The sequence below is a fragment of the Anser brachyrhynchus genome (assembly GCF_964034855.1).
Source record: "Anser brachyrhynchus genome assembly, chromosome: 1".
Classification (NCBI taxonomy): Eukaryota; Metazoa; Chordata; class Aves; order Anseriformes; family Anatidae; genus Anser; species Anser brachyrhynchus.
In genome coordinates this window covers 81,908,282-81,933,955 of record NC_137694.1, presented here as the reverse complement: position 1 = coordinate 81,933,955, position 25,674 = coordinate 81,908,282, and the positions used below count along the sequence as shown (strand labels likewise).

General features: G+C 42.2%; 1 protein-coding gene across 2 annotated transcripts in view; it reads right to left on the bottom strand.

Moving 5' to 3' along the window:
• The window catches only part of LOC308201011 (uncharacterized protein), a 52,796-nt gene that overhangs the window by 11,965 nt on the left and 15,157 nt on the right, over nt 1–25,674 (bottom strand). For both annotated transcript variants that reach the window (XM_080607717.1, XM_080607718.1), the window contains exons 2-4: nt 9,294–9,431; nt 2,114–2,154; nt 1,420–1,557 (exon numbers count right to left, since the gene is read on the bottom strand). In XM_080607717.1, the coding sequence (XP_080463843.1) occupies nt 1,420–1,557; nt 2,114–2,154; nt 9,294–9,431 (317 nt within the window). The remainder of the gene's footprint in view (nt 1–1,419; nt 1,558–2,113; nt 2,155–9,293; nt 9,432–25,674) is intronic.

The following is a 25,674-nucleotide window of genomic DNA, read 5'->3' as shown; positions in this document are numbered from 1 at the left end:
TACTTTTATTTAGATGTGATCTGAAATGTCCTGCAACTTACAGAAATTACTGTCTGAAGTTTGGTGACATAATAATGAATTGAACCAAACAGCTACATATGAACACAACATCGCCACAACCTAGAGTGACATTTTCTTGCCCAAATAAACCTTGAGCTTTTTGCATGTTTACATCAAGAAACAATGCAGATAGAAGCTTGAGTTAGCAGTGAGTTTATAGATCATGAGTTAAACAATACATGAAGTTAACAGAAGAAAAAAGAAATCTCTGAATGAACAAAGGATTATCCTGTGAATTAATTTGTTATATTTTACCCATAAAAAATGATAGTAATTCATAAGCTAGAGGATGAAGCCAGAAGATTATACTAGGCAAAACCAGAGAGTCTCTAATCTGTGACAACGATAAACAGAAGGGAAAAAGGACAAAAATTGAAATCCCTCTCTCACATTCAGGTAGGTAGGGGGGTGGAAGGTTTCTTGAGTGACAGGATGCAACTGAACTATTGTTTAGTCTGTAAGTGTTAGTTCCTTTTGAAACTAGTTTGATTTATTTGTTTATTTCCAGAGTTCCACTGTTAAGGCATACTTCTGTTTGTTTTATTTCTACTACTCTTTATCATTGGTTCCTTCTATGTTTCACTGGTGCAAGTGAAAGAGAATGATCATTCCTTATTTACTTTCTCCATATCTATGGGTAAGACCAATACAAAATTTCCTACATCATCAGTGTGAGTATCATGCCTGGATAAGTGAAGGCTGGACATTCACAGTGAAATATTTGCTATTAAATCTTTTCACATTGAGTGAAATTATTGTAACCAATCCTATTCATTATTCATATTGATTAGTCAAAGGATCGAGACAACCTTTCTAAATTCTGGTTAATAAGTTGGAATAGAGTTAGTTTTAGAATAGAATAGTTTTGTTTGCATTGTAAGATTTGAGAGTGGAGCTATAAATTACTAATCCAGTCACTGGGGAAGACATGGTTCTGATCTAAGCAGGAGAACTGAGCAGGTAGGTGATTGCAGCATATTTGGTAGAGCTATTTTAAATGATTTATCTTTGGGTAAACCCATGCCAGCCCACATAGTAGTTTGGCTTCCTTAAAAGTATTAAAGGATGATCAGAAAAATAAGAATAACAAAGTTATATCCATACTTAGATTAATGGAAGTCTGGAAAGGGAGAACGTTTTCGCAAAGTCCTATCTGGTCACTGGTAACAGAGATCTCACTGCACTGAGTGCATACATCTGTGTTTGCAGCTGATAATTTACTAGTAGTTTTATCAGATGACAAAAATAGATGAAATCTCTTTATTAAGACAAATTAGACTTTCTTTGAAATCATTATTTTGAAATTTCTCAGCAATAGACATAGATAACATTGCTTTTCTAAGTTTACTGGGGCCTCACCTAAAAAATGAAAAAATAATATGATATCCAGGGATTTTCATGTCTGTCACAGCCAGACAGATAAGATCTTTGTGTATCATTCCATTAGGCAGGATTTCATTTGAAGGGAACCTCTTCAGTAATGCAATAACCTTCAATCTCAAGACAAAAAAGAATTTTCAAAATAAATTCCTGTTTACTAATATATATTAATCATTAACCCATACCAATGTATTGTGTCTTAACAAATGGAAGTGAAGTATGCTGCTATCTCGAATGTACTTGATAAAATACAGTCTGACCCACTTAATCTGAATCATTTTGCAAACTAATTTTTTATTTGGATTAAATACACAAAGAACTCTTCAGAAGATTATCAGGTCAATGGTACAAACATGCTGTAAAATAGGTTACCACTTCAATCCTTCAGAAAAGCAGGCATATGGTTAAACCAAGCTCAGATTAACTGCATTTGATTTTAGCTTTCCTGGTCCCAGTATTTTGGAAGAAAGCTTTATGTATATGAAAAAAATCATGGCAAAAGAGCTTTACTAATGCATTACAAGCTTGGTACTTGCTTTCCAACTGCAACATTAATACATGTACTCTCTGAAAATTAATGCAACATTGGCAAACACATTAATAAAACAACAAAAGTGAAAAGAACAGACAAATATAGTGACAGTGTGTAGATCTTGAACTGGTCTCAACTTACTTTCTTTTTTTGGTCACTGTGTTCTCAAAGTCAGGAAATTCCTTTTAAAAAGACAGAGAAAAAAAGACTATGAAAATCAAAAATCCAAATATAATATTTTCTTTACTGGAAGGACACTGAAATATGCTTTTATGTACTTTTGAGGCATGTTTTTAATATCCACTATTATTCCCTATCTTTTTCCAACAGCTGGAGCTATGGAGAACAGTGCAGCAGAGAATATACGTAGTCAGGTGTCCTGATTTTTAGTGGTTTCAATATCAGTGACTCCCAAGAAGTTGACATCGACAACTGCAAAACCCCTGAAAAATCAGAGCACAATACTCTTACCCCAAGAATGCATAATATATTTTTAATACAATATGATTATTTAAAATATTGCCTCCAAAATGCAAAGTTCTCTGAGGATAAAATGCCCACACATTACAATGGGACATAGCATTCTGAGGAACACAGAAGGATGCAAACCATGAAACCCCAATGCATTCAGAGGAAGTCTGTATGTGGAAGAGACCAGGAAACAATGCAAGTAAAAGAAAGTTGTTTAAATCAACCTGACAAAGCTCTAAGAGGCACTAAATCAGAATCAAACACTGGGCTGGAGGCAAGACCCCTGAGCTGCAGGGCCCCAGCTGATGGCCACCTGCCTGTGCTTGATGACCGTGTTTTGGTTGAACATCTCCTTAAACCTTTCATCACCTGCTTCCTGTTCTCCCCTTGTGCTGCACAGAAATTCTCAGAACCTAGTTGTCTGGATCATAGAGGATTACCTTGTTGTCCTTCTTTGGAGACCAAGCATTGGCTGGTGACTACAGAGTCTGGGACTTTCTTTAAATAAAGTCCATAGAAAAAAAAAAAAAACATGGCAAGAAGGAAGAGAAGGCTTATGTGTGTGTTGAAAGACTGAAGAAAAGGGTGCCTCACTCTGTAAGGAATGCCATAACGTCTCCTTGCATCTTTGCTATCACAGTCACCCTGGGACTTGAAGTTAATTTTAACTTTAAGAAAACCTGAGTATGTCATTCTAGGACAGAAGAGATCTCTGATTGGAATACTATTTTGATGTCTCCTGAGAAAGAATATCAAAGCACTGTATCACTTTCATACCTATTTCTTCCAGCCTGGAAAGCAGAAACCAGGGTTGGTGAATCATGATGAATGCCATTTCAATCTGCTGGGCAACAAGACACATTCCAAAACAAAACAAAACAAAACAAACAACCCCCCCCCACACACACACACAAAAAAACCCACCTTATTTTACTTTTTTTTTTTTCTCCTTCGTCTACATCTGCAGATCTCTGACTACAGTAATTTTAAAATGTCATTCAGGTTTCCTAATGAAAAGCCAAAATACATTCTACATAAAGTTATGTAAGTGCATAACTAAGCATTTTATATTTTTTCCCTGTCTCAGTAAAACCCAGCATAGAATATATATATATATATTTTTTAAGCTTCTTCAGAGACTGCATTAAGAAAAGCCTGTTTTACTGCACTAAGGTTATTTCAACTGAGTGTAGGAGGTCCTACTATTACCTGGACATTTGTGAATGCTAGTAATTATATGCAGTTTCCACTTTTTTTTTTTTTTAAATATATATTCATTCACAGATGCTGCATGCAGATCAAAAGAGCATACCCTTTACCTTGAAATATTGCAAGCAATGCAAGATAAACTTCTTGCAGAAAATAAATCAAAACAAAACAAAACAGCATGTTAGTCTTGGGACAAATCTTTTCATAACTCTAAATAAGTGTTTGAAAGATGCTGAAGAAGAGATTTTTACGGCTCTTAAAAAGGGTAGCACCAACTATCTCATGACCATTTAAAACTATCAATGTTTTGATTTCAAAGATGCTCATTAAAGGAAGCATTATGCATAGAGGTCAGAGACCACAGGATGTTGTAAGTCAGAATCTGTATATGAACCAGGGCAAAAACTGGAGACGTGGCACTATCTAAGATTCAGTGTGGTCATATACCTGGAAAGATTATTAATTCACATCTTCACATGCCAAACACCTGATATGGAACATGAAACAGAATTGTAGGTTTAATCTTTTGCTCTACAATTTGAAATATCAGCATCAGTTTCTTAAAATGCAGTCAAAGATAAATGCATGGCATATGCTGAGGCGATACTGTGGTGAGTTCACTAGATATCATGGGATGCAGAGTTGCAATAGAATATGACAGTGGATTTCAATGGCCATTTAAAAATGGCTCCCTTCTTTCAATGCTCCTCTTCCTGCTATGTCTGAATCAGCTGGCTAGTTTGGGGAAGAAGAATAAATCATTCTTGTTTGTACTTTTTTCTCTTTAAGACTCTTCAGTACTTGATTATACTATAAAGCCCTATAACTTTAATCTGTAACTAAGAATTAAGCAGTTTTACAAGCACGTTTTAGCTTAGAATTAAATTAACTTTCATCTAGAATCTACTCTCTACGTTCTCTGAAGTGCATCATTATCTTTTCTACGGGAACAATTCCCTATTCCATATATGAATAGCCTGCTTCCTGAAACCAAACTCATGTATGTAGAAACTCAGCATTATGAATTAATAAAGTCCTTTCCTCACTGCTTTCATCAAATAACTCTGAATTAAAGAATTAATCCGTCTGCTGTTTACAAGCTGGCTGAGGAAACTAGAGCTCCTGTGTCTGTCAGATTTCCAAACAGGGAAATGATGATTTCAGATAACTGAAATCTTTCCCTCAGTGGCATCAATGGAATGCCAATTACAACACTGCATACTAAAGTATGTATCATGACTGACTGTGATTTTGCTGGCAATAACTTAGACTGATAAGTTATTTGGCACTTTTCTAATATACAGGGTAGTCAATCATATCACAGTCAGCAGTTGAAAAATATTTGGATCTCATGACATTTGTGATTGCAATCTGACAGGAAATATATGAAAATAGTTTTAATATGGAAGAGTGTTTTTTTTTTTTTTTTTAAGAAGCTTAAGTGCCCTGGCAGCCATGAGGGCCAACCGTATCCTGGGATGCATCAAGCACGGCATTGCTAGTCGGTCGAGGGAAGTGATTGCTCTACTCTGCGCTGGTGCGGCCTCACCTCGAGTACTGCGTGCAGTTCTGGGCACCACAGTACAAGAAGGACATTAAAGTGTTGGAGAGTGTCCAGAGGAGGGCAACGAAGATGATGAAGGGCCTAGAGGGGAAGACATATGAGGAGCGGCTGAGGTCACTGGGCCTGTTCAGCCTGGAGAAGAGGAGGCTGAGGGGAGACCTCATCGCAGTCTACAGCTTCCTCACGAGGGGGAGTGGAGAGGCAGGTGACCTATTCTCCGTAATCACCAGCAGACCTGCGGGAATGGTGTTAAGCTGAAGCAGGGGAAGTTTAGGCTGAACATCAGGAAGAGGTTCTTCACTGAGAGGGTGGTTGCACACTGGAACAGGCTCCCCAGTGAAATAGTCACTGCACCAAGCCTGTCTGAATTTAAAAAGCGATTGGACTGTGCACTTAGTCACATGGTCTAAACTTTTGGGTAGACCTGTGCGGTGCCAGGAGTTGGACTTGATGATCCTTATGGGTCCCTTCCAACTCAGGATATTCTATGATTCTATGATTCTAAGCTTAATACAGGTCATGAGGTAGAAGACTGTAACACCAAGCTACAAGAGGCAGCAAGATGAAGAAATTCAGTTTCCCTGTTAATAACACCTTTAGAGACAAAGGGTTCATGAATCACTGTGCACTCTTGGCTACCAGCTGTTTCTGAGGAAAGCCTGATTCAGCTTTCCTATAAGGTTCAGAAACAGCTCTGTAAACCTAGTTTTTGCTTTCTGTCTGAGAATATGATTGAAGCTGAACAACAGGCAAAGTAACCAGAAAGTTAGGAGGCCAGTTCCATGCGAGGATTAAAATAAAAAAACAAGTGTGTATAACTGGCACAAGCTGTTACCACAGGAACCCAGAGTGGGAACATTCCAGGCAAAACATTTCATATTAAACAGGTCATCTAAATTATGTGAAAAACAATGTACACAAAAGATTATTCTTCATCCAGAATGTGTTGTTTGGGCACATATTTTGCCAGGAGCAAAAATAATTGCAGTTCAAAAAGGCGTCCAAAGAGTGTGTTCTCTGACTTGTCATGCATGGCTTCAGACACCTCAGGACCCTGTATTTTCCATGTCTCTGGTGAAACATCACTGCCCAACTATGATTAGGACAAATCACAACAGACAAGATAAATGCAAGACGATAATTACTTTGCTGCAGTAGGAGGAAAAATTTCCTCTAGTACTAGCCTCGCTCTTCTGTGTTGAGAGGAGCAGACCTGAAATGCCTGCCCTATTGATTCATAAAGCAGTATAGAAAAAAAGAAGGGTGCAAAGTCTCTGAGGAAGGAGATGTGCAGTGCCAGGCTGCTCCATCCTGAGATTTAACAGCACTGTGGAATCTGCATGGCCATGGCTCAGCCAACCATTTAAACATACACTCAAGCCCATACCTACTTAGCAATGCACTTAAGTATGTGCATTACTGAATAATGATAGATGGCTGAATCAGGGCCTGAGGGAGCCAATAATGTTCTGAATTTATCATGCTATGGGGGCCTTCCTGCAGCATGAAACCAAGTGACGGAATTAAAAATGGGAGAGAAGTACAAATGGGCTCAGTTAATAAGCTTAACGGCTTCATCCAAGGTGTAGGTCTAATAACTCACATGCTAGAAATAGTAGATAAGATTACACAGTCCTTTGGCCTTAGCAGCATTTTTCCATAGGTCTTACTGTCGACACGTCATCGCTAATCTTGTTTTCCATTTCTAGTGAGTATTTTATAAATAACCATTTTGATTCTACGGCCAGCACAGTGACACAGCATCAAGCCGTTACTTTTAGTTAAGTGCTGAGCTGAATATTCTCTAAAAACAGAACACAATAAAACCCACAGCCAGTCTTATGAGGCTTCTTGTTAATATCTAGTGAGTCAACAGATTGCTTTCCCATTTACCCTAGCTTTTATTGATGATGAAATTTAAATTTATGATGAATAAATGTGCCATCAGTAAAATACCCCCTTTAGGAAACAGAAATGTATTATAAGAGTTAGAAGAAACCCCCAAAAAATGGTTTCTTATATTCAGTGTTATACATGCATCTTCATGGACTAGGCAGTGTCATCCCACAAGAAAAAAAAAAAAAAAAAGCACTGAGCACTATGAGAATAATTTGCTACAAATTGTTCAGATTAATATATATGATTTTATAATCCTACACTAGCATTTTATCTGCTTTTCTAGGCTGGCTTAACAAAAATAAAATTCTGCATTGGGCAGGTTGATTACGTTTATTTAGCTGAAAAATGTATCAAGCCTAACTCAAAATAATGAGGAGTCTGAAGAAATGCCGCTGTATCAGAAAACAGAACAAAACAAGAAAAAGCAAAAAATAAAAAGTCTGAGGTCACTGCATCCTTAATTCTTACCATTCCACATTGTAACAAGCTGGTGCTGAGCACAGTTTTATGGACCTGTCTCTATCATACGTTGACAAGACAAAGAGCAGTTTCTAATAGTTATCTATAGCAAAGTATATAAAGTATATGAGGAGGTCATTTGTCACATGTTGGACACAAAAAAAAACCAAAAAAAACAACCTGCTCTTAATTTTTGACTCACTTTGGCTAAATCCAGTTCCTAGCAGATAGGCATTGTACAAAGAAATATTAGTGTAGTTGTCTTTAACTGGTAAGCTGACTTGCAGTCATACAAAAAGGGAAAGTCTGAATGCATGTAGAAGCTGATCCATAATGTCTCACCTTCATTCAAAGAATAGCATGTTTCAGTATGGTTGTGTACCACAGCCCTAGCCAAATAGCTAGAGCTCCGCATATCTGAGGTACTGCAAGCATGTTAAGATCAGGTTACAGGCATATTTCACAACCATGATTAAAGACACTTAGCTGGAACAGTGTAGAGGGGGCTTATTTTTATAGTAACGATGTCACAACCAGATAATGGGGAGAATCTGTCACACAGGAAAGCATCTCCCACTTGCTGCAGTAAAACTATAATGCAGGCACATCTCAGAGCCCAGGCTCATACATCTGTGGTGATGTGATGAGGCCTCTGGAGATCTCTGCACTGCCATGCTCTCAAGACCAGAACCATTACACAGAGCATTAAGGTGATTATCTGGCAGAGAGCATGCCCAGAGCAAGATGGTTGCAGCAGAAGGGTCTGAGAAGAACAAGTTATTTATTTCCCTTCCTTCAAGATTCAACAAGTGCATGCAATAATTCCCTGGCCATTCTCCTATCCCACCAGCTCAAATGCTCTCTCCACACAAGTACTGCATGCAAACCTGCCTTGTGACACTGCAATACCATAGCCCCAACATAGGACCTACCTATAGGACATATAGCACCTAAGCCATAGGACATATGGGTAAAACCTGGTATAATTTGTGAAGGCAAGGCAGTCTTTCTTCCCTGATAATGAACAGCATGGTTTCTTTTTATTCCTTCATCAGACTGCATCATATATCACTATTTGGCAAAGATATAGTAATTATAAGTGAGGCATTGTTAAGCAGAGGAAAGAGATTATAAAATGAAAGAGACTATAACATTTAATATAATATGTTAAATTATTTTTCAAAGCCTCAATGACATATTATACCAATAACATACCAATAATAAAGAATTAAGTAGGGTAATATTTATGAAGAAGAAAAAACAGAAAACAACTTCCTTCACTTGTTCACCTAACAATGTCTTATAAAGTGTAAAGGCTATTCCACTGAGGCCATCACTTACAAAATTCATACAACTCACACCTTCAAAAAGACAATTAAATACATTGATAGTAGATCCTGTAGAGACATACTCTACTAATATATATACCCACTATTTCCATACATTATTACTTGCAAAGAGAAATTTCCTTGTATTGTGAAGCAGTACTAATCTCAGTTTCTTGCTAGCTGTATAGAAACTCATGACCTCTTTTTAAAGTGTGCTTATTAAGACTGGACAGAAATCAGGTCATTGGGTACAGGGATGAGATATGAACAATGGCTCTAAAGAGCCTAAATACTTCAAACTGGCAGCTGAGCCAGCTGAACACACATGAGTCTGCATACACTCTAATATTTTTTATTCCAAGACACATTGCATACTTTGCAATTAACTTACCAAAGACGTAGACCTATCAGGAAGTCCACAGTTTACATGCATGCTCACAGGAGTGCTTGCCCAGCTGCCAATACTAGTTGTATCCTTGGGTTCTTGATGTTCTGGGACAGGCTCATACAAGCTGTCCATTGAACCCTCCTAAAACAAATTGAAACAGATTTTCAAAGTTGAACACTTGTAAACCCACTTTAAGAAAAAAAAAAAGAAAAAGAAAAAAGCTTCAATTTTGTATGATTTACAAAATAAAAGACTGATTTTCATCCATTATCTTTTGAAATCCTTCATTTCTTCTTTCTTTAAAAAGGATATGGCAATTGATTATAGTAAGCACCAGAATGCTGGAGTTCATGGTATCACAACATAGATTCCACAGATTGGCAGGAGTAAAGCTGAGGGTACAATAAAAATGAGCATTATCTGCTCAGGAGGAGTTAAATCAGGTGTATATCTCCTCCTGAATACTACAAGAAATTTCTATGAAAACAATACATTATGAAAATGTCTACAAAAATATTAAAATGTTAATACTTGTTATTTATGGGAAATGTTAATTTGATGTAAAAAGCTAACCCTATTCTATAGCAGTTAACAAAAACAATGCTGCCAACTCCCAGAATTTTGAGCCATGACTTCAGCCCCCAAAGTCATGTCAATGGCTAGAAATGAATTAAAATGGATTCCATTTGCATTCAAATGTTTGAACTTTATGTTATAATATACATGTTGGCTTTTTCTCCAGCCAAAAAGAATAGACGCATTTTAACAGAAAACAAGATTTTCACATTTAACCCACAACTCCAGGATCAAATACTTCATATACACACCACCATTCCACCATACAAGAACTAACTGAAAGCAGATGGCAAGACTGAAAACACTAACTAATAATCCTAGACTTTAGATGTTGCTATTTGATCTGCATTGAATATTTTCCCAATGAATTTTGATCTCTGATTTTAACTGCATTAATTAAGGAATAAATAAAATTTTTAGCCGCATGACTTGTAGCAGAACACCAGTATTGAAATCAATGTGTCATTTTATAAAAATATTTATTCCTCTAGTACAGAAGATAAACACAGATGCATATTTGAAGCTATATTGCTAATATGTAATGTTTTACAGTCAATATGACTGACTGGTGAACAGCAGTTCAAACACGATTTATTTTTGCAACCACAATGTTCATCTATGGAACTTCATTTGCTTCAGTCTACTAGAGTCTTGATAAGCTAATATAAATGCTGTGGGAGAAATATTACAGGTTGTACCTCTTGAAAATACTTATTATATTCCAGGATTCATTCTAGTTGTTAATGAGTTAAAGCTTCCTGGCAATGTGGCAGATGGGTTATGAAGCAGACTACTCATGGCTGGTGCACCTTACAGCCAGCTGAGCCTGGGGCTTGAAAGCAAATACATTTATTTCTGCTTGGACCTGGCTCAGTATTACAAGAGTTTTGTTTGTCCCACACTTGCATTTTCTAAATAAGAATGCCCACTAAAAACAATTGTTTGACCACTGGTTAGCAAGGTTTTAAAAACCCCCATTAGAAGGAAAGATGAACATTTGGGTTAAGAAAATGGGATACTAGCACAGACAGCAATCAGCGATGCTCAGATCAAATACCTTTAAGACCTTCTCTCATATTGAGAAGAGACATTTTTCCTTTGTAAACCAAAGGTAATTCAGTAGAGTCTGAACAGATTAAAGTGTCTGGTATGCCACCAGATCTACAGACTTTCCAAGACTATGATGAAGAAAAGTCTGTGTGTCTCCACATGCAATGACCTTTCTTATCTCATTTCTTCTAATAAGCATTCATACAGTACCTTCCAAAAAGGCGTGTATATTTTTTAATAATCTTCAGGAAGAGGACAGGCAGGAGAAACTATGCAAAGACACCTTCAAAAGAGTGATATTTTTTACTTTAACTGTGTTGCCATGTAGCAATGATGGTTCAGGCTCCAGGTCTGAAGTTCTGGAGTGAAAATTTCTGGACAAAAATGATGAGTTTAAAACCTTGTTACACACTTCCAGGATTCACGGTGTAAAAATGTAATCATATACTTCTCCCTCAATGGGTCATAATGCTGGATCTTGCTGAAAAGAGTATTGGATTAAAAGTTGAAAGCATAAAAAAAGCATAAAAGAGTGCCTGTGTGAAAGGTAGGGGGTGGGAAGAAGTGGGGGCGAGGCAAATGGGGGGCCATGAAAGAGGAAGAGGAAAGGAAGGTGGTGTGAGTGTGAAAGGGGTAGGAGAAGAGGGGACATACAGAGGGGCTGTGAGAAAGTGCTTAAGGAGGGGGGAGAACGTGCAAGGAAGCCCAAACAGGAAAGAAAGGTTGTGAAATAAAGATGGAGTGTGGGGACATCAGAAAGGGCAGGTGCACATGGAAGAGTAGAGTGCAGAAAAGAGCAAGTGCATGTGAGAAAATGAGGGCTTGAGAAATGTGAAGGTCATAACAAAGAGGGCATGAAAAAAAGCGTGTGAGGAGTGGAGCACATGACAAAGTATGTGTACATAGGGAATGATGCAAGGGAAAGCTAGTGCTTGAGCATGTGAGAAAAGGAGCATGTGCATGCAAGTGAAAGCATGTGGGAAAGAGCACACCAGAAAGTGTTTGTGGAAGAGCGAGATGGCACAGGAAAGAGAATGATGAGAAGAGAGATGGCATGAGAAAGAAAGCAAGTACAAGGGGATGAGAGAGAACAAGCACAAGGTAGCAGGAAAGAAAGTGTGAGTGTGACAGATACTGGGCATAAGAAAGAGAGCAAGGGCGTGAGAAAAGGAGTGGGCTTTGCAAAGAGCATGCCATCATCCAGAAAAAGTGAGTGGGGAAGAAAAGAAGAGAATGAGGGAGAAAGAACAAGGGAGAAAGTGTGAGAGAGAGTGTGAGAGAGCAGCATGGGAAAAACGGCATGTAGGGACGTAAGAGATAGAAAGGATGAAAGGGTGCAAGCTGCCAAGAAAGGGGGTGAGGTCTCAAGAACTGGGGTTGCCAGAAAGGGTGTGAGGAGAGGTTTAAGAGCACAAGAAAGGGAGTGAGGTTGTGAGAAAGGGAATGAGCACACAAAGTGCATTGTTGTGTGTGGGAGAGCACAGATGCACATGGGAGAAAAAGTGAGTGAGCAAGAGCTGGGGGTTAGGGACAGGCAGAGAGAGAAAGGGCCTCCAAGAGAGCTCTCAAGAAAGAATAAGAGAAAACTCCCCCAAGAAAAAGCAGGCACAAGAAAGGATGGGCACGAGGGCACAATACAGAGTGCAAGCGTGCGAAGGGCATGATCGTGTGTGATGAGGAGTGAGTGCACACATGAGAGAAAGAAAGAGAGGGTGAGAGAGATGAGGGTGGAGAAACAATGAAAGGGACAGAGCAAAGAGAATGAATGAGAGAATTGTTGAGACAGAGGGAGAAAGACAAGGGGATGGGAAACAAGGGGGAAATAAAGTAAAAGTGTGAGGGGAGAGAAAGAAAGGAAGAGAGGAGAGAGTAAGAGGGAGGAGAGGAAGAGGGAGGGAAGCGGGATATGTGCAGAAATGAGCAGGGAGGGAAAGAGGATGTGCACGTGAGGAAGCGGGTGCAAGGACATGAGAGGGTGAGACTGTGGTTGTGAGGAAGGGCATGGCAGTGCAAGATAGGGTGCAAGAGTGCAAGAAAGAAAGGAAGGGTGTGAGAAGGGGAGGAGGTGTAAGACAGGGGAGTATCAAATGCAAGAAAAAGCGAATGCATGCAAAGGAGAGTGAAAGCATGTGGAAAAGCTGGTGTGAGGTTGCAAGAAAGTGTGTGATGTTGCAAGAAATAGTGGAATTAAGAGAAAGGGCATTAGGGCATAAGAAAATGAGCATGCATGAGGAAAAGCAAGCACACTCAATAAAGTGCACGTGATTAAGGGAAAGAGGGGAGAGAAGAGGTAGTAAGAGGACAGCTAGAGGGAAGAGAAACAGTGAGGAGAGATGGTGAGAAAGCAGTGAAAAGAACTAGCATGTGAGAAATTGAGAGCATGAGAGAAAGAGAATGCTTAAGAAAGGGAACACAAGAATGTGTGAGCATGTGCAAGAAAGGAAGCACAAGAGCATGAGGGAGCATGAGCATGCAAGAAAGGGAAAGTAGTGAACAAGGAACAGAGCATGAATGCACAAGAAATAAGGTGTTGAGAGAAAGATGGTGAGAGAAAAAGTGTGCGTGGAAAAGCAAGCATATGGTTGTGAGACAAACTGAACATGAGGTTGCAAGAAAAGGGCATGAGGTTGTAAGAAAGAGCATAAGGTTGCAAGAAAGGGTGTAAGGTCAGGAGAAAAGGCTGTTAAAAAGGATGTGCTAGACTGCATGAGAGAAAGAGGAGGGAAGGGAAGGGGAAGGTGGGACAAAGAAAGAGATTGGCAGAGGGAGAGAGAACATGAGAAGAGTGTGAGGCAAAGAGATGTGGTGGGAGAAAGAGAAAGCACACGCAGTAAAGTGAGGGTGTGACAGTGAGAATAAGGTGGCAAGAAAGGGTGCATGGTTGTGCAAAAGGGTAAGGGCATGAAAGAGGTTCAAGGAAGGACATGAGACAGAGAGCAATGGTGTGAGGAATGGAGCCGGCTTGAGAAGTGTTATGACTGTGCGTGAGAAAGAGCCAGCACGGGAGAATGAACAAGTTCATGGAAGAGAGAATGAGGCAGAGGGAGCCGGTGAGAGAGAGAGAACACGGTGTCCTGGTTCCAGTTAGGACAGAGTTAAGTAGCTCATAGTAGCTGGTAGGGTGCTATGTTTTGGATTAGGATGAGAAGAGCGCTGATGACATGCTGATGTTTTAATTGTTGCAGAGCAGTGTTTACACCAGGCCAAGGACTTTTCGGCTTCTTGCTCTGTCCTGCCAGCGAGCAGGCTGGGGGTGCAGCAGGAGCTGGGAGGGGACAGACCCAGGACAGCTGACCCAAACTGGCCAAAGGGGTATTCCATACCATCTGACGTCATGCTAAACAATATATAGGGGTGGCTGGCCGGGGTGGGGGGCGGCTGCTCGGGAATAGGCTGGGCATCGGTCAGCGGGTGGTGAGCAATTGCATTGTGCATCACTTGTTTTCTTACACATTATTATTGTTAATACTATTACCATTATCACTATTATTATTATTATTGTTATTATTATTTTCCTGTCTTAATAAACTGTCTTTATCTCAACTCACAGGCTTCACTTTCCCGTTTCTCTCCCCCATCCCAGAGAGGGAGGGGGGAGGGTGAGCGAACGGCTGTGTGGTGTTTAGCTGCCAGCCGGGTTAAACCACAACAGTCCTTTTGGCGCCCAACGTGGGGCCCGAAGGGTTGAGATATCGACAAATCTGACCAGAGTGTGTTAAACTAAAATTGGTATAAGTATTGGACCTGCTTAATAGTTGCTAGTCACGATGTTGATTGCCTTAATCTCCAGTCTGCTGTACCTGTATTCCAAATTGAGTTTTATGGTGCGTTACTTTCTGTATGTGCTCCCTGTTGCACTGTTTATCCTTTCCGGGCCCTGGTTTAAGATTGTTATGGTACTGTGCGGTGTAGCAATGGCTTATGAAATGATGAAATATCTGGTCACGACTTTAACCTGGTATTTGTACTCAGCACTGACGTCGACTCTATACTTTGGAACCCATATCTCGGAAACTATTAGCAATTACACCTATTGCCTGTTTTCGTTAGGGAGCCAATCTGTGAAGGGGACAGGGGAAGACATGTTTCCCTACCTGTTCACTCTCCCTTTCTCCTTCACCACCACCCTCTTATCCCCCGAGCTAGTTGCGGTGGTTCTCCGAGATGTTGAATATCCTTGGGATACTCAGACCAGCCTGCTCTTGTTGTTATGTCTCCTGAATGCGCTTCAGATTTTGTGGAGGGTTAAACAACTACTTAGGAATCTCATCCGGAGATCTGTCTTGAGGCGGGATGGTTGCGAGTGGCAGGGAGTGTGGGAGGATATGGGCAGGTTTCTAGAGCAGTGGTCACCTCCAGTGTTTTGGACATTCACCCCTGAACAACTGCAAAATCCTAAAAAGCTGGCAGAATGCTTGAAAAAAAGGTGTCATGACTCTGGCAGTTCCAAAGTGACACAAATCACTGTAGCGTGCTGGGGTCTGGCTTGTGCCTATCGAGCTGCAATTGATGCTACTAGCAACCTAGCTCCAGCTCCTGTAGCCGTTCCAGCTCCAGCTCCTGCAGCCACTCCAGCTGCAGCTCCTGCAGCCGCTCCAGTTCCAGCTCCTGCAGCCGCTCCAGCTCCAGCTCCTGCAGCCGCTCCAGCTCCTGCAGCCACTCCAGCTGCAGCTCCTGCAGCCGCTCCAGTTCCAGCTCCTGCAGCCGCTCCAGCTCCTGCAGCCGCTCCAGTTCCAGCTCCTGCAGCCGCTCCAGCTCCTGCAGCCGCTCCAGTTCCAGCTCCTGCAGCCGTTCCAGCTCCTGCAGCCACTCCAGCTCCAGCTCCTGCAGCCGTTCCAGTTCCAGCTCCTGCAGCCGCTCCAGCTCCTGCAGCCGCTCCAGTTCCAGCTCCTGCAGCTACTCCAGCTCCAGCTCCTGCAGCCGCTCCAGCTCCTGCAGCCGTTCCGGCTCCTGCAGCCGCTCCAGCTCCAGCCCCTGCAGCCACTCCAGCTCCAGCTCCTGCAGCCGCTCCAGCTCCTGCAGCTACTCCAGCTCCAGCTCCTGCAGCCGTTCCAGCTCCTGCAGCCGTTCCGGCTCCTGCAGCCGCTCCAGCTCCAGCTCCTGCAGCCGCTCCAGCTCCAGCTCCTGCAGCCGTTCCGGCTCCTGCAGCCGCTCCAGCTCCAGCTCCTGCAGCCGCTCCAGCTCCAGCCCCTGCAGCCACTCCAGCTCCTGCAGCTGCCCCAGCTCGTGCAGCTGCTCCCACTCCTGTGGCTGGGTCAGAGAAACGAGCTGTAGCAGTGCAAGTTGACCCCGCAGAGGGTATTCCAACCCCTGTGGCAGACCCTGTGTCTGGGTCAGAGAAACGAGCTGTAGCAGTGCAAGTTGCCCCTGTAGACAAGGTGAAAAAATGGTATAGAGGCTCAGGTCGTTTAAAACGCAGACAGTCTTCTGCTAAGTCTGGGCGTAGTGAAGACGAGGCTGGGCCATCAAAGGTGCAGGAGACTGAAGATGAGGATGAGAATGGCGAAAAATCAACAGTAACTACCCGGACTCCATACCAGCCATCAAAGGTGCAGGAGACTGAAGATGAGGATGAGGATGTCGGAAAATCAACAGTAACTACCCGGACTCTACACCGGCCATCAAAGGTGCAGAAGACTGAAGATGAGGATGAGGATGTCGAAAAATCAACAGTAATTACCCGGACTCTATACCAGCGTGAGCTACAAGATGTGCGAAAAGATTTTGGTCGCTGTATAGGTGAGCAGCTTGTCACCTGGCTGCTCCGGTGCTGGGACACGGGAGCCAATTATGTGGAATTGGAGGGCAAGGAAGCCAGGCGGCTGGGATCCCTTGCTAGGGACGCATGCATTGACAAAGCAATTGGAGATGGAGCACAATCTCGCAGCCTCTGGAGGCGTCTCCTGTCAGCTGTGAAGGAAAGGTATCCCTTCAAGGAAGAACTTGTATGTTTACCAAGCAAATGGACCACCATGGAGAAGGGAATTCAGTACCTGAGGGAATTGGCCATACGGGAAGTAATTTATAAGGACCTAGACGATGCACAAACATCCGCAGATCCAGATGCAGTCCGGTGTACACTACCCATGTGGCGGAAGTTTGTACAGAGTGCCCCATCATCATATGCCAGCTCATTGGCAATACTAGCCTGGAAAGCGGAGGAGAATCCCACAGTGAATGAAGTGACTAAAATACTCCGGCAGTACGAAGGAAATCTCTCCTCTTCCCTAAAGGCCTGTGTCTCAGCTGTGGAGAAACTCTCTGAAGAGGTCCACCAACTTAAAGAGAATTTATCTTCCCCTCCACCTGAACGAACCAGTGTCCACCAGCTAAAAGAGAATGCTTTAGAGAAACTTTCTGAAAAGATCCACCAACTTGAAGAAAGATTATCTTCCCCTTCACCTGAACGAACCAGTGTCCACCAGCTAAAAGAGAATGCTTTGGAGAAACTTTCTGAAAAGATCCACCAACTTGAAGAAAGATTATCTTCCCCTTCACCTGAACGAACCAGTGTCCACCAGCTAAAAGAGAATACCTTGGAGAAACTTTCTGAAAAGATCCACCAACTTGAAGAGAGATTATTTTCCTCCCCACCTGTACAAACCAGTGTCTCAGCTATTAGGGGTAAACGTTCATCTATGCAAGGAAGACAATATGGTGGGCACACACACCGCGCCACCCTGTGGTTTTACCTACGTGACCATGGAGAGGACATGAGAAAATGGGATGGAAAATCTACTGCGACCCTAGAGGCACGGGTACGTGAATTGCAAAGGAAAACAATTGGGAAAAAGGAGTTCTCTGAAAGGTTTGCTGCTCCAACTTCCAGCAGGCAGTCCTTTAAACACAGAAATGAAGATTCTGACCAGGACTAGAGGGGCCCTGCCTCCAGCCAGGGGGAGGAAAGGGACAATCGAGTTTATTGGACTGTGTGGATTCGATGGCCTGGCACGTCAGACGCACAGAAGTATAAGGCTTTGGTAGACACCGGTGCACAATGTACTCTAATGCCATCAAGCTATAAAGGGCCAGAGCCCATCTGTATTTATGGTGTGACGGGGGGATCCCAGCAGTTAACTGTATTGGAGGCTGAAGTGAGTCTAACCAGTAATGAGTGGCAAAAGCACCGTATTGTGACTGGCCCAGATGCTCCGTGCATCCTTGGCATAGACTATCTTAGAAGAGGATATTTCAAGGACCCAAAAGGGTTCCGCTGGGCTTTTGGCATAGCTGCTTTGGAGACAGAGGACATTAAACAGTTGTCTACCTTGCCTGGTCTCTCAGAGGACCCTTCTGTTGTGGGGTTGCTGAGGGTTGAAGAACAGCAAGTGCCGATCGCTACCACAACTGTGCACCAGCGGCAATATCGCACCAACCGAGACTCCCTGAGTCCCATCCATAAGCTAATTCGTCAACTGGAGAGCCAAGGAGTGATCAGCAAGACTCATTCACCTTTTAATAGTCCCATATGGCCAGTGCGAAAGTCTAATGGTGAGTGGAGACTAACAGTGGACTATCGTGGCCTGAACGAAGTCACGCCACCACTGAGTGCTGCAGTGCCGGACATGCTAGAACTCCAGTATGAACTGGAATCAAAGGCAGCCAAGTGGTATGCCACAATTGATATCGCTAATGCATTTTTCTCCATCCCTCTAGCAGCACAGTGCAGGCCACAGTTTGCTTTCACTTGGAGGGGAGTCCAATATACTTGGAATCGGCTGCCCCAGGGGTGGAAACACAGCCCTACCATTTGCCATGGACTGATCCAGTCTGCGCTGGAGCAGGGGGAAGCTCCTGAACACCTGCAGTACATCGATGACATCATTGTGTGGGGTGACACTGCAGAAGAAGTTTTCGAGAAATGGAAGAAAATAGTCCAAATCCTTCTGAAGGCCGGTTTTGCCATAAAACAGAATAAAGTTAAAGGACCTGCACGAGAGATCCAGTTTTTAGGAATTAAATGGCAAGATGGACGTCGTCAAATCCCAATGGATGTGATCAACAAGATAACAGCTATGTCTCCACCAACTAGCAAAAAAGAAACACAAACTTTCCTAGGTGTCGTGGGGTTTTGGAGAATGCATATTCCAAATTACAGTCTGATTGTAAACCCGCTCTACCAAGTAACCCGTAAGAAGAATGCTTTTGAATGGGGCCCTGAGCAACGACAAGCCTTTGAACAAATTAAGCAGGAAATAGTTCATGCAGTAGCCCTCGGGCCAGTCCGAACAGGACCAGATGTAAAGAATGTGCTCTACACCGCAGCCGGAGAGAATGGTCCCACCTGGAGCCTCTGGCAGAAGGAACCTGGGGAAACTCGAGGTCGACCCCTGGGGTTTTGGAGTCGGGGATACAGAGGATCTGAAGCCCGCTATACTCCAACTGAAAAGGAGATATTGGCAGCATATGAAGGAGTTCGATCCGCTTCGGAAGTGGTCGGTACTGAAGCGCAGCTCCTCCTGGCACCCCGACTGCCGGTACTAGGCTGGATGTTCAAAGGAAGGGTCCCCTCTACGCATCATGCAACTGATGCTACATGGAGCAAATGGGTTGCACTGATTACTCAGCGGGCTCGAATAGGAAACCCCAGTCGCCCAGGAATCTTGGAGGTGATTATGGACTGGCCAGAAGCCAAATACTTTGGGATATCATCAGAGGAGGAGGTGGTTCATGCTGAAGAAGCCCCACTGTACAACAAGCTACCGGAAAATGAGAAGAAATATGCCTTGTTCACTGACGGGTCCTGTCGTATTGTGGGAAAGCATCGGAGATGGAAAGCTGCTGTATGGAGTCCTACACGACGAGTTGCAGAAGCTGCTGAGGGAGAAGGTGAATCGAGTCAGTTTGCAGAAGTAAAAGCCATTCAGCTGGCTTTAGATATTGCTGAACGAGAAAAGTGGCCAGTTCTCTATCTCTATACTGATTCATGGATGGTAGCAAATGCCCTGTGGGGGTGGTTACAGCAATGGAAGCAGAACAACTGGCAGCGCAGGGGCAAGCCCATCTGGGCTGCGGCATTGTGGCAAGATATTGCTGCCCGGGTAGAGAACCTGGTTGTAAAGGTACGCCATGTAGATGCTCATGTGCCCAAGAATCGGGCTACTGAAGAACATCAAAACAACCAGCAGGTGGATCAGGCTGCTAAGATTGAAGTGGCTCAGGTGGACCTGGACTGGCAACATAAAGGTGAATTATTTATAGCCCGATGGGCCCATGACACCTCAGGCCATCAAGGTAGAGATGCAACCTACAGATGGGCTCGTGATCGAGGGGTGGACCTGACCATGGACACTATAGCACAAGTTATCCATGACTGTGAAACATGTGCTGCAATCAAGCAAGCCAAACGGTCAAAACCTCTTTGGTATGGAGGACGATGGCTGAAATATAAATATGGAGAGGCCTGGCAGATTGATTACATCACACTCCCTCAAACCCGCAACGGCAAGCGCCACGTACTTACAATGGTGGAAGCAACCACCGGATGGCTGGAAACATATCCTGTGCCCCATGCCACCGCCCGGAACACTATCCTGGGCCTTGAAAAGCAAGTCTTATGGCGACATGGCACCCCAGAGAGAATTGAGTCAGACAACGGGACTCATTTCCGAAACAACCTTATAGACACTTGGGCCAAAGAACATGGTATTGAGTGGGTGTATCACATCCCCTATCATGCACCAGCCTCTGGAAAAGTTGAACGATACAATGGACTGTTGAAGACTACACTGAAAGCAATGGGTGCTGGGACATTCAAAAATTGGGATACACATTTGGCAAAGGCCACCTGGTTAGTCAATACCAGGGGATCTGCCAACCGAGCTGGACCTGCCCAATCAAACCTGTTACGCACTGTAGAAGGGGATAAAGTTCCTGTAGTGCACGTAAGAAACATGCTGGGTAAAACAGTCTGGGCTACTCCTGCCTCAGGAAAAGGCAAACCCATTCGTGGAATTGCTTTTGCTCAGGGACCTGGATGCACTTGGTGGGTAATGCAAAAGAATGGGGAGGTCCGGTGTGTACCTCAAGGGGATTTGATACTGGGTGAGAATAGACCATGAGTTGAATTGTAGTATGTTAATTATTATATAATACTGTATGTCATCACTACCATGATTGCTATATATCATAGATGAAAATGGTGATTAATTAGAATGTATTGGACAGAGTGTAACCTGAGCATGACATAAATGGTATGGAATAAGGGGTGGATATCTGTCCTGGTTCCAGTTAGGACAGAGTTAAGTAGCTCATAGTAGCTGGTAGGGTGCTATGTTTTGGATTAGGATGAGAAGAGTGCTGATAACATGCTGATGTTTTAATTGTTGCAGAGCAGTGTTTACACCAGGCCAAGGACTTTTCGGCTTCTCGCTCTGTCCTGCCAGCGAGCAGGCTAGGGGTGCAGCAGGTGCTGGGAGGGGACAGACCCAGGACAGCTGACCCAAACTGGCCAAAGGGGTATTCCATACCATCTGACGTCATGCTAAACAATATATAGGGGTGGCTGGCCGGGGTGGGGGGGCCGGCTGCTCGGGAATAGGCTGGGCATCGGTCAGCGGGTGGTGAGCAATTGCATTGTGCATCACTTGTTTTCTTACACATTATTAATTGTTAATACTATTACCATTATCACTATTATTATTATTATTGTTATTATTATTTTCCTGTCTTAATAAACTGTCTTTATCTCAACTCACAGGCTTCACTTTCCCGTTTCTCTCCCCCATCCCAGAGAGGGAGGGGGGAGGGTGAGCGAACGGCTGTGTGATGTTTAGCTGCCAGCCGGGTTAAACCACAACACACGGGGACATGCAAGGAAGAGACTGAGCATGTGGGGAAAGCCTGTGTGAGGGCATGAGAAATGAGAAATACTGGGTGTGGAAAAGGTGTGGGCATAAGAAGACATGAGCACATGCAAGAGAGCAAGCGTGTACCAAAAAAGTGTATGAGAAAGACAATGCTATGCCAATAAACTTTTCTGTTACACAAACACTAAGTCTCGTTTAAAAGCTATAAATATGAAAAATCTCCAGAAAATCCACCCCTTTTAACCTCTAATTCATACAGCACTTCCATATTCACTTCCTAAAACCTGCTATTTTTACTACTGTTTCACCCGTAAGACACATACAAAACAGAAGTTGTTAGGCCATACCAGGAATTCTTTGGATACATGGGTATACGGAGACACAAATTTCTTTATCTGGCAAAATAAGGTCAATATTTACTTATTCTGAAAAGGGGAAATGTAATATTGGTGCACAAAAGATATTGCTATTTTGCTGTTGTTGGGGTTTGCTAGGACACAAAGATCATTCACAAAGTAGTGTCTAGGTCTGCCCCTTGCAACCAACATCAGTCAATGAGAGAAAATTCTTTGCAGATATGAGCTGGTGTAGACTTTGCATTTACTCAACTCCTTTAGTACTTCTGAGCACATTAAATGGCACAGGACAATACAAGAGAGAGCAGAAAAAACCAATAACTTAATTCTGTAGTACCTAGTACTTCTTTCTCCTACACTGTATAAGAAAGCATTTTAAAGCCCTTTGCCTCAGGAATTTTATGGGAGAAAAGATTCTAATTCAGAGCTAGAAGAAAATAGTTGTCTGCAGTTCTTTACTTTTCATGTTATTATTATCATGGTGTGCAGTGACTACACGAATCATAAGGCAGAGAGAAGCGCATTTTGCAATGCAGTCAGATCATTCTCTAACTCAGTGTTTAATTGTGAACTCCTGTGTATCACGGGGTGACAACTAGCTAGCTAAAAAGAACAAGAAGATGACTACATGGGAAGCATGGGAGCTCGAATGCTCAGATGTCTTCTACTCGCACTATACTTCAGAGAACGTTCCTTCCACATTCAGTTAATTTTTTTTTTGTTAAAACACATTTTAAAATAAAATCTATTTCTGAGTAGCATCATGTCCCAATGCCCATTGCAGCATTAGAATCTTTCTATTTATTCTATGGTTTCTTTAATGTAAGGGGGTTCCATGTAGTTATTAATATATCTATCACACCATTTTTTAATATGAATCTTCTCTGTATTCTTCACAGTAGAAACATTAGTTTAGTGCCAATGGCTGTTTTAGTTAATAACATTAGATGTAATGCATTTTACGTTGCAGTCAGCACATCTTTAAACCAACTATCAAAAAAAACCATAACTAGTTCTATGCTACTTAAAATCACTGAGCTGGTGAGACTTTCACTCAGTACTTTACGTTTTACTACCAAAACTGATAGTAAGAAAGCTACCATATGGAAGAGAAATAGACAAATGCAAGGGATCTTATTTGGCTTAAACCCAAAGATTAGTGCTTAACTCGAATAACTGATTTGAGCATCCATGTGATTATGAGTGTTGTGTCCTTTCCCTAGCTCCCTTCTTTCACGGGTTTCTGATATATATGTGTTGTCACCCCTGAAGCATCTGAAATTCTCCCGTCTTCATCGGTTCCATTGTTAATGCTACTGTTCACTGCTAAAGGGTTGGAAATAGCGTTTAAATACTGCCTTTGTAAGGAGCTTTTTCATGCCCCTCATATCCACTTTGTTATGGATACTTTACTGAAATTCAATTTTTCTTTGAACCAGAAATACATCTGGTTGTACATCTCTCTTAGTAAATGAAATTATGGACAAGAACAGTCCATGACACTGTAACATGATCATCTGCAGTCCCTGACTCACACTTGTCTTACAGTAACTAAAAGGCATCCAAATGACTTCTCAGCACAGTTCTTAAAACCCCATCAAGATGATACTCAACAGGCAGGTTGCATGCAGCCACCTTGTTTTGGAGGGTTTGCTAGAAAAGGCCTAAGTTATTGCAACCTTAGGAGCCTCAATGTCTCGACATGTTCCTGGGCGTGTGTGTTTTATTAGTAGAATTGCAGACTGTGTCTTTCTTGTGGGTCCAAGAGTACAGAAATAACTAAAAGCTTGTAATTTTGGTTAACTGCACACCCATGTTCAAAGATGTCCCCATCAAAGGTGAGCATTACGCTGCTTCCAGGAAGAATGCTACCAAATCAGTAATATAAGCACACAGTCTCAGAAAAAAAAAAAAAAAAAGAAAAAGAAATGAAAAAAAAAAAACAAACCACCCAGAACAGGATTAATTGGAGGTGTTCCAGGTGAACTGATGTTAACCACAGAGTATATAGTCTGCAGATTTGAGACTTGATTCAGGAAAATAATATAGGAAAAAAATCTACCTCAATTAAAAGACTAGATGTTTTAACAATATTTTCTATTCCTTAGATTTGTAGGATGCTTCCATTTAGTAGGCAGGCTATTAAAATAGATGATTTGAAGACATAACCCTGCAATTGACACAGTAGCAGTGCTTGATTTGGGTACCTCTCCCTATTGCTCTAAAACCAAACAGTATTGTTCTGATTTAAGCACCTGAATGTTAAGCACTGTAAGATGGAAAAGACACTGCAAATTTTGAGTGTAAGGCTGACATTTTAACATGATATGTTTACAAAAGCAGAGACATTTATGCTTTAGACCATTTTGTAAATGGAAAAAATGGCACAAGGTTATGAAGGAAAGTCTGCACATTTCTTGAGACCAAGGCAAAATTAATCTCATTTGAGAAAACAAATCATTATGAAGTTAACTGAGAACACAAAACACTGCTGGGGAAACACCCCATGCCGGAGCACTCATAGCAGGAGACAACAGGCCTACCAAGCAGCAACAGGAATTATTCCAGTCTCAACTATCTGCTTCCCAGGAAAGGGCAGAGTCCTGTCCAGGCTTCCAGAGACCTTACAACCCTCTTGTAACTTGAGTGTCTTCAGCCTCCTTGTCACCAGTTGCTGGACTGTCTGTAACACTTGGTGGTTCCTCATGCTAAAAATCCGTCTTAGTGATAAGGACAGTTCCAAAAGCAAACCCACAGAAACTCAAATCTGACAACAGAAACTGATGTTCCTTTAACTACCAGTTGTTCCACTGCTTTAAATCTGCCAGAAGTCTGGTTCCACCCTGTTTTCAAACACAATATTCTTGGCATTCCCTAAGATTATATCTTACTTTGTCCAGTATGTTCAGTAAGGTAGAAAAGTATTTTTTGACCTATACAACATTGTATTTTAAAATATATATTCATGCATATGTGCACACACACACGCTCATTGCAGTGAGTCTTCTTGGTCTATGTGAGGAAAATACTTCCATGAAAATACTATTTTTGGAAAGCTCTTTTAGTTATGTCTGCCAGTAGTCTAAGATTCTTCTATGGCTGCAGGTTCAATATTTACACCAGATGTTCACCTGGTATAAAATATTTCAATTCATCATTGGTCATTTTACATCTGCAAAGGAACTGTCTCCTCTGGTGCTTTTTAAAGATGTTTTTAAAGTCTAATTATTTTGTTACTGCACATTATTTTTGACTTGCCTTTCTTGAAGAGAAAAACACCCTCATATCTTTTTTGCTAGTTCAGCCACTGCGTTGCCGGCCTTTTCACAGCCACAGACTGAAAAGTAGCTAGTGTACATATTTGGATCACTAGCTCATTTCCAAGCTAGACAATCTGATTACAGAAAGAAATTGCACTCTGTTGCATGCACAGGGAGGAGTACACATGGCTCTGAGTTTTATGAAATACAGACCCATGCTAGTGACTTATGAATTATCTTTAGATCTCAATAACTTGTGAGAAGTTTTGCCAGCTGCTCAAAAGATTACCACAGTAGACAGAATGGCTCCTATGGAAAGCTTGTAATGAATGGA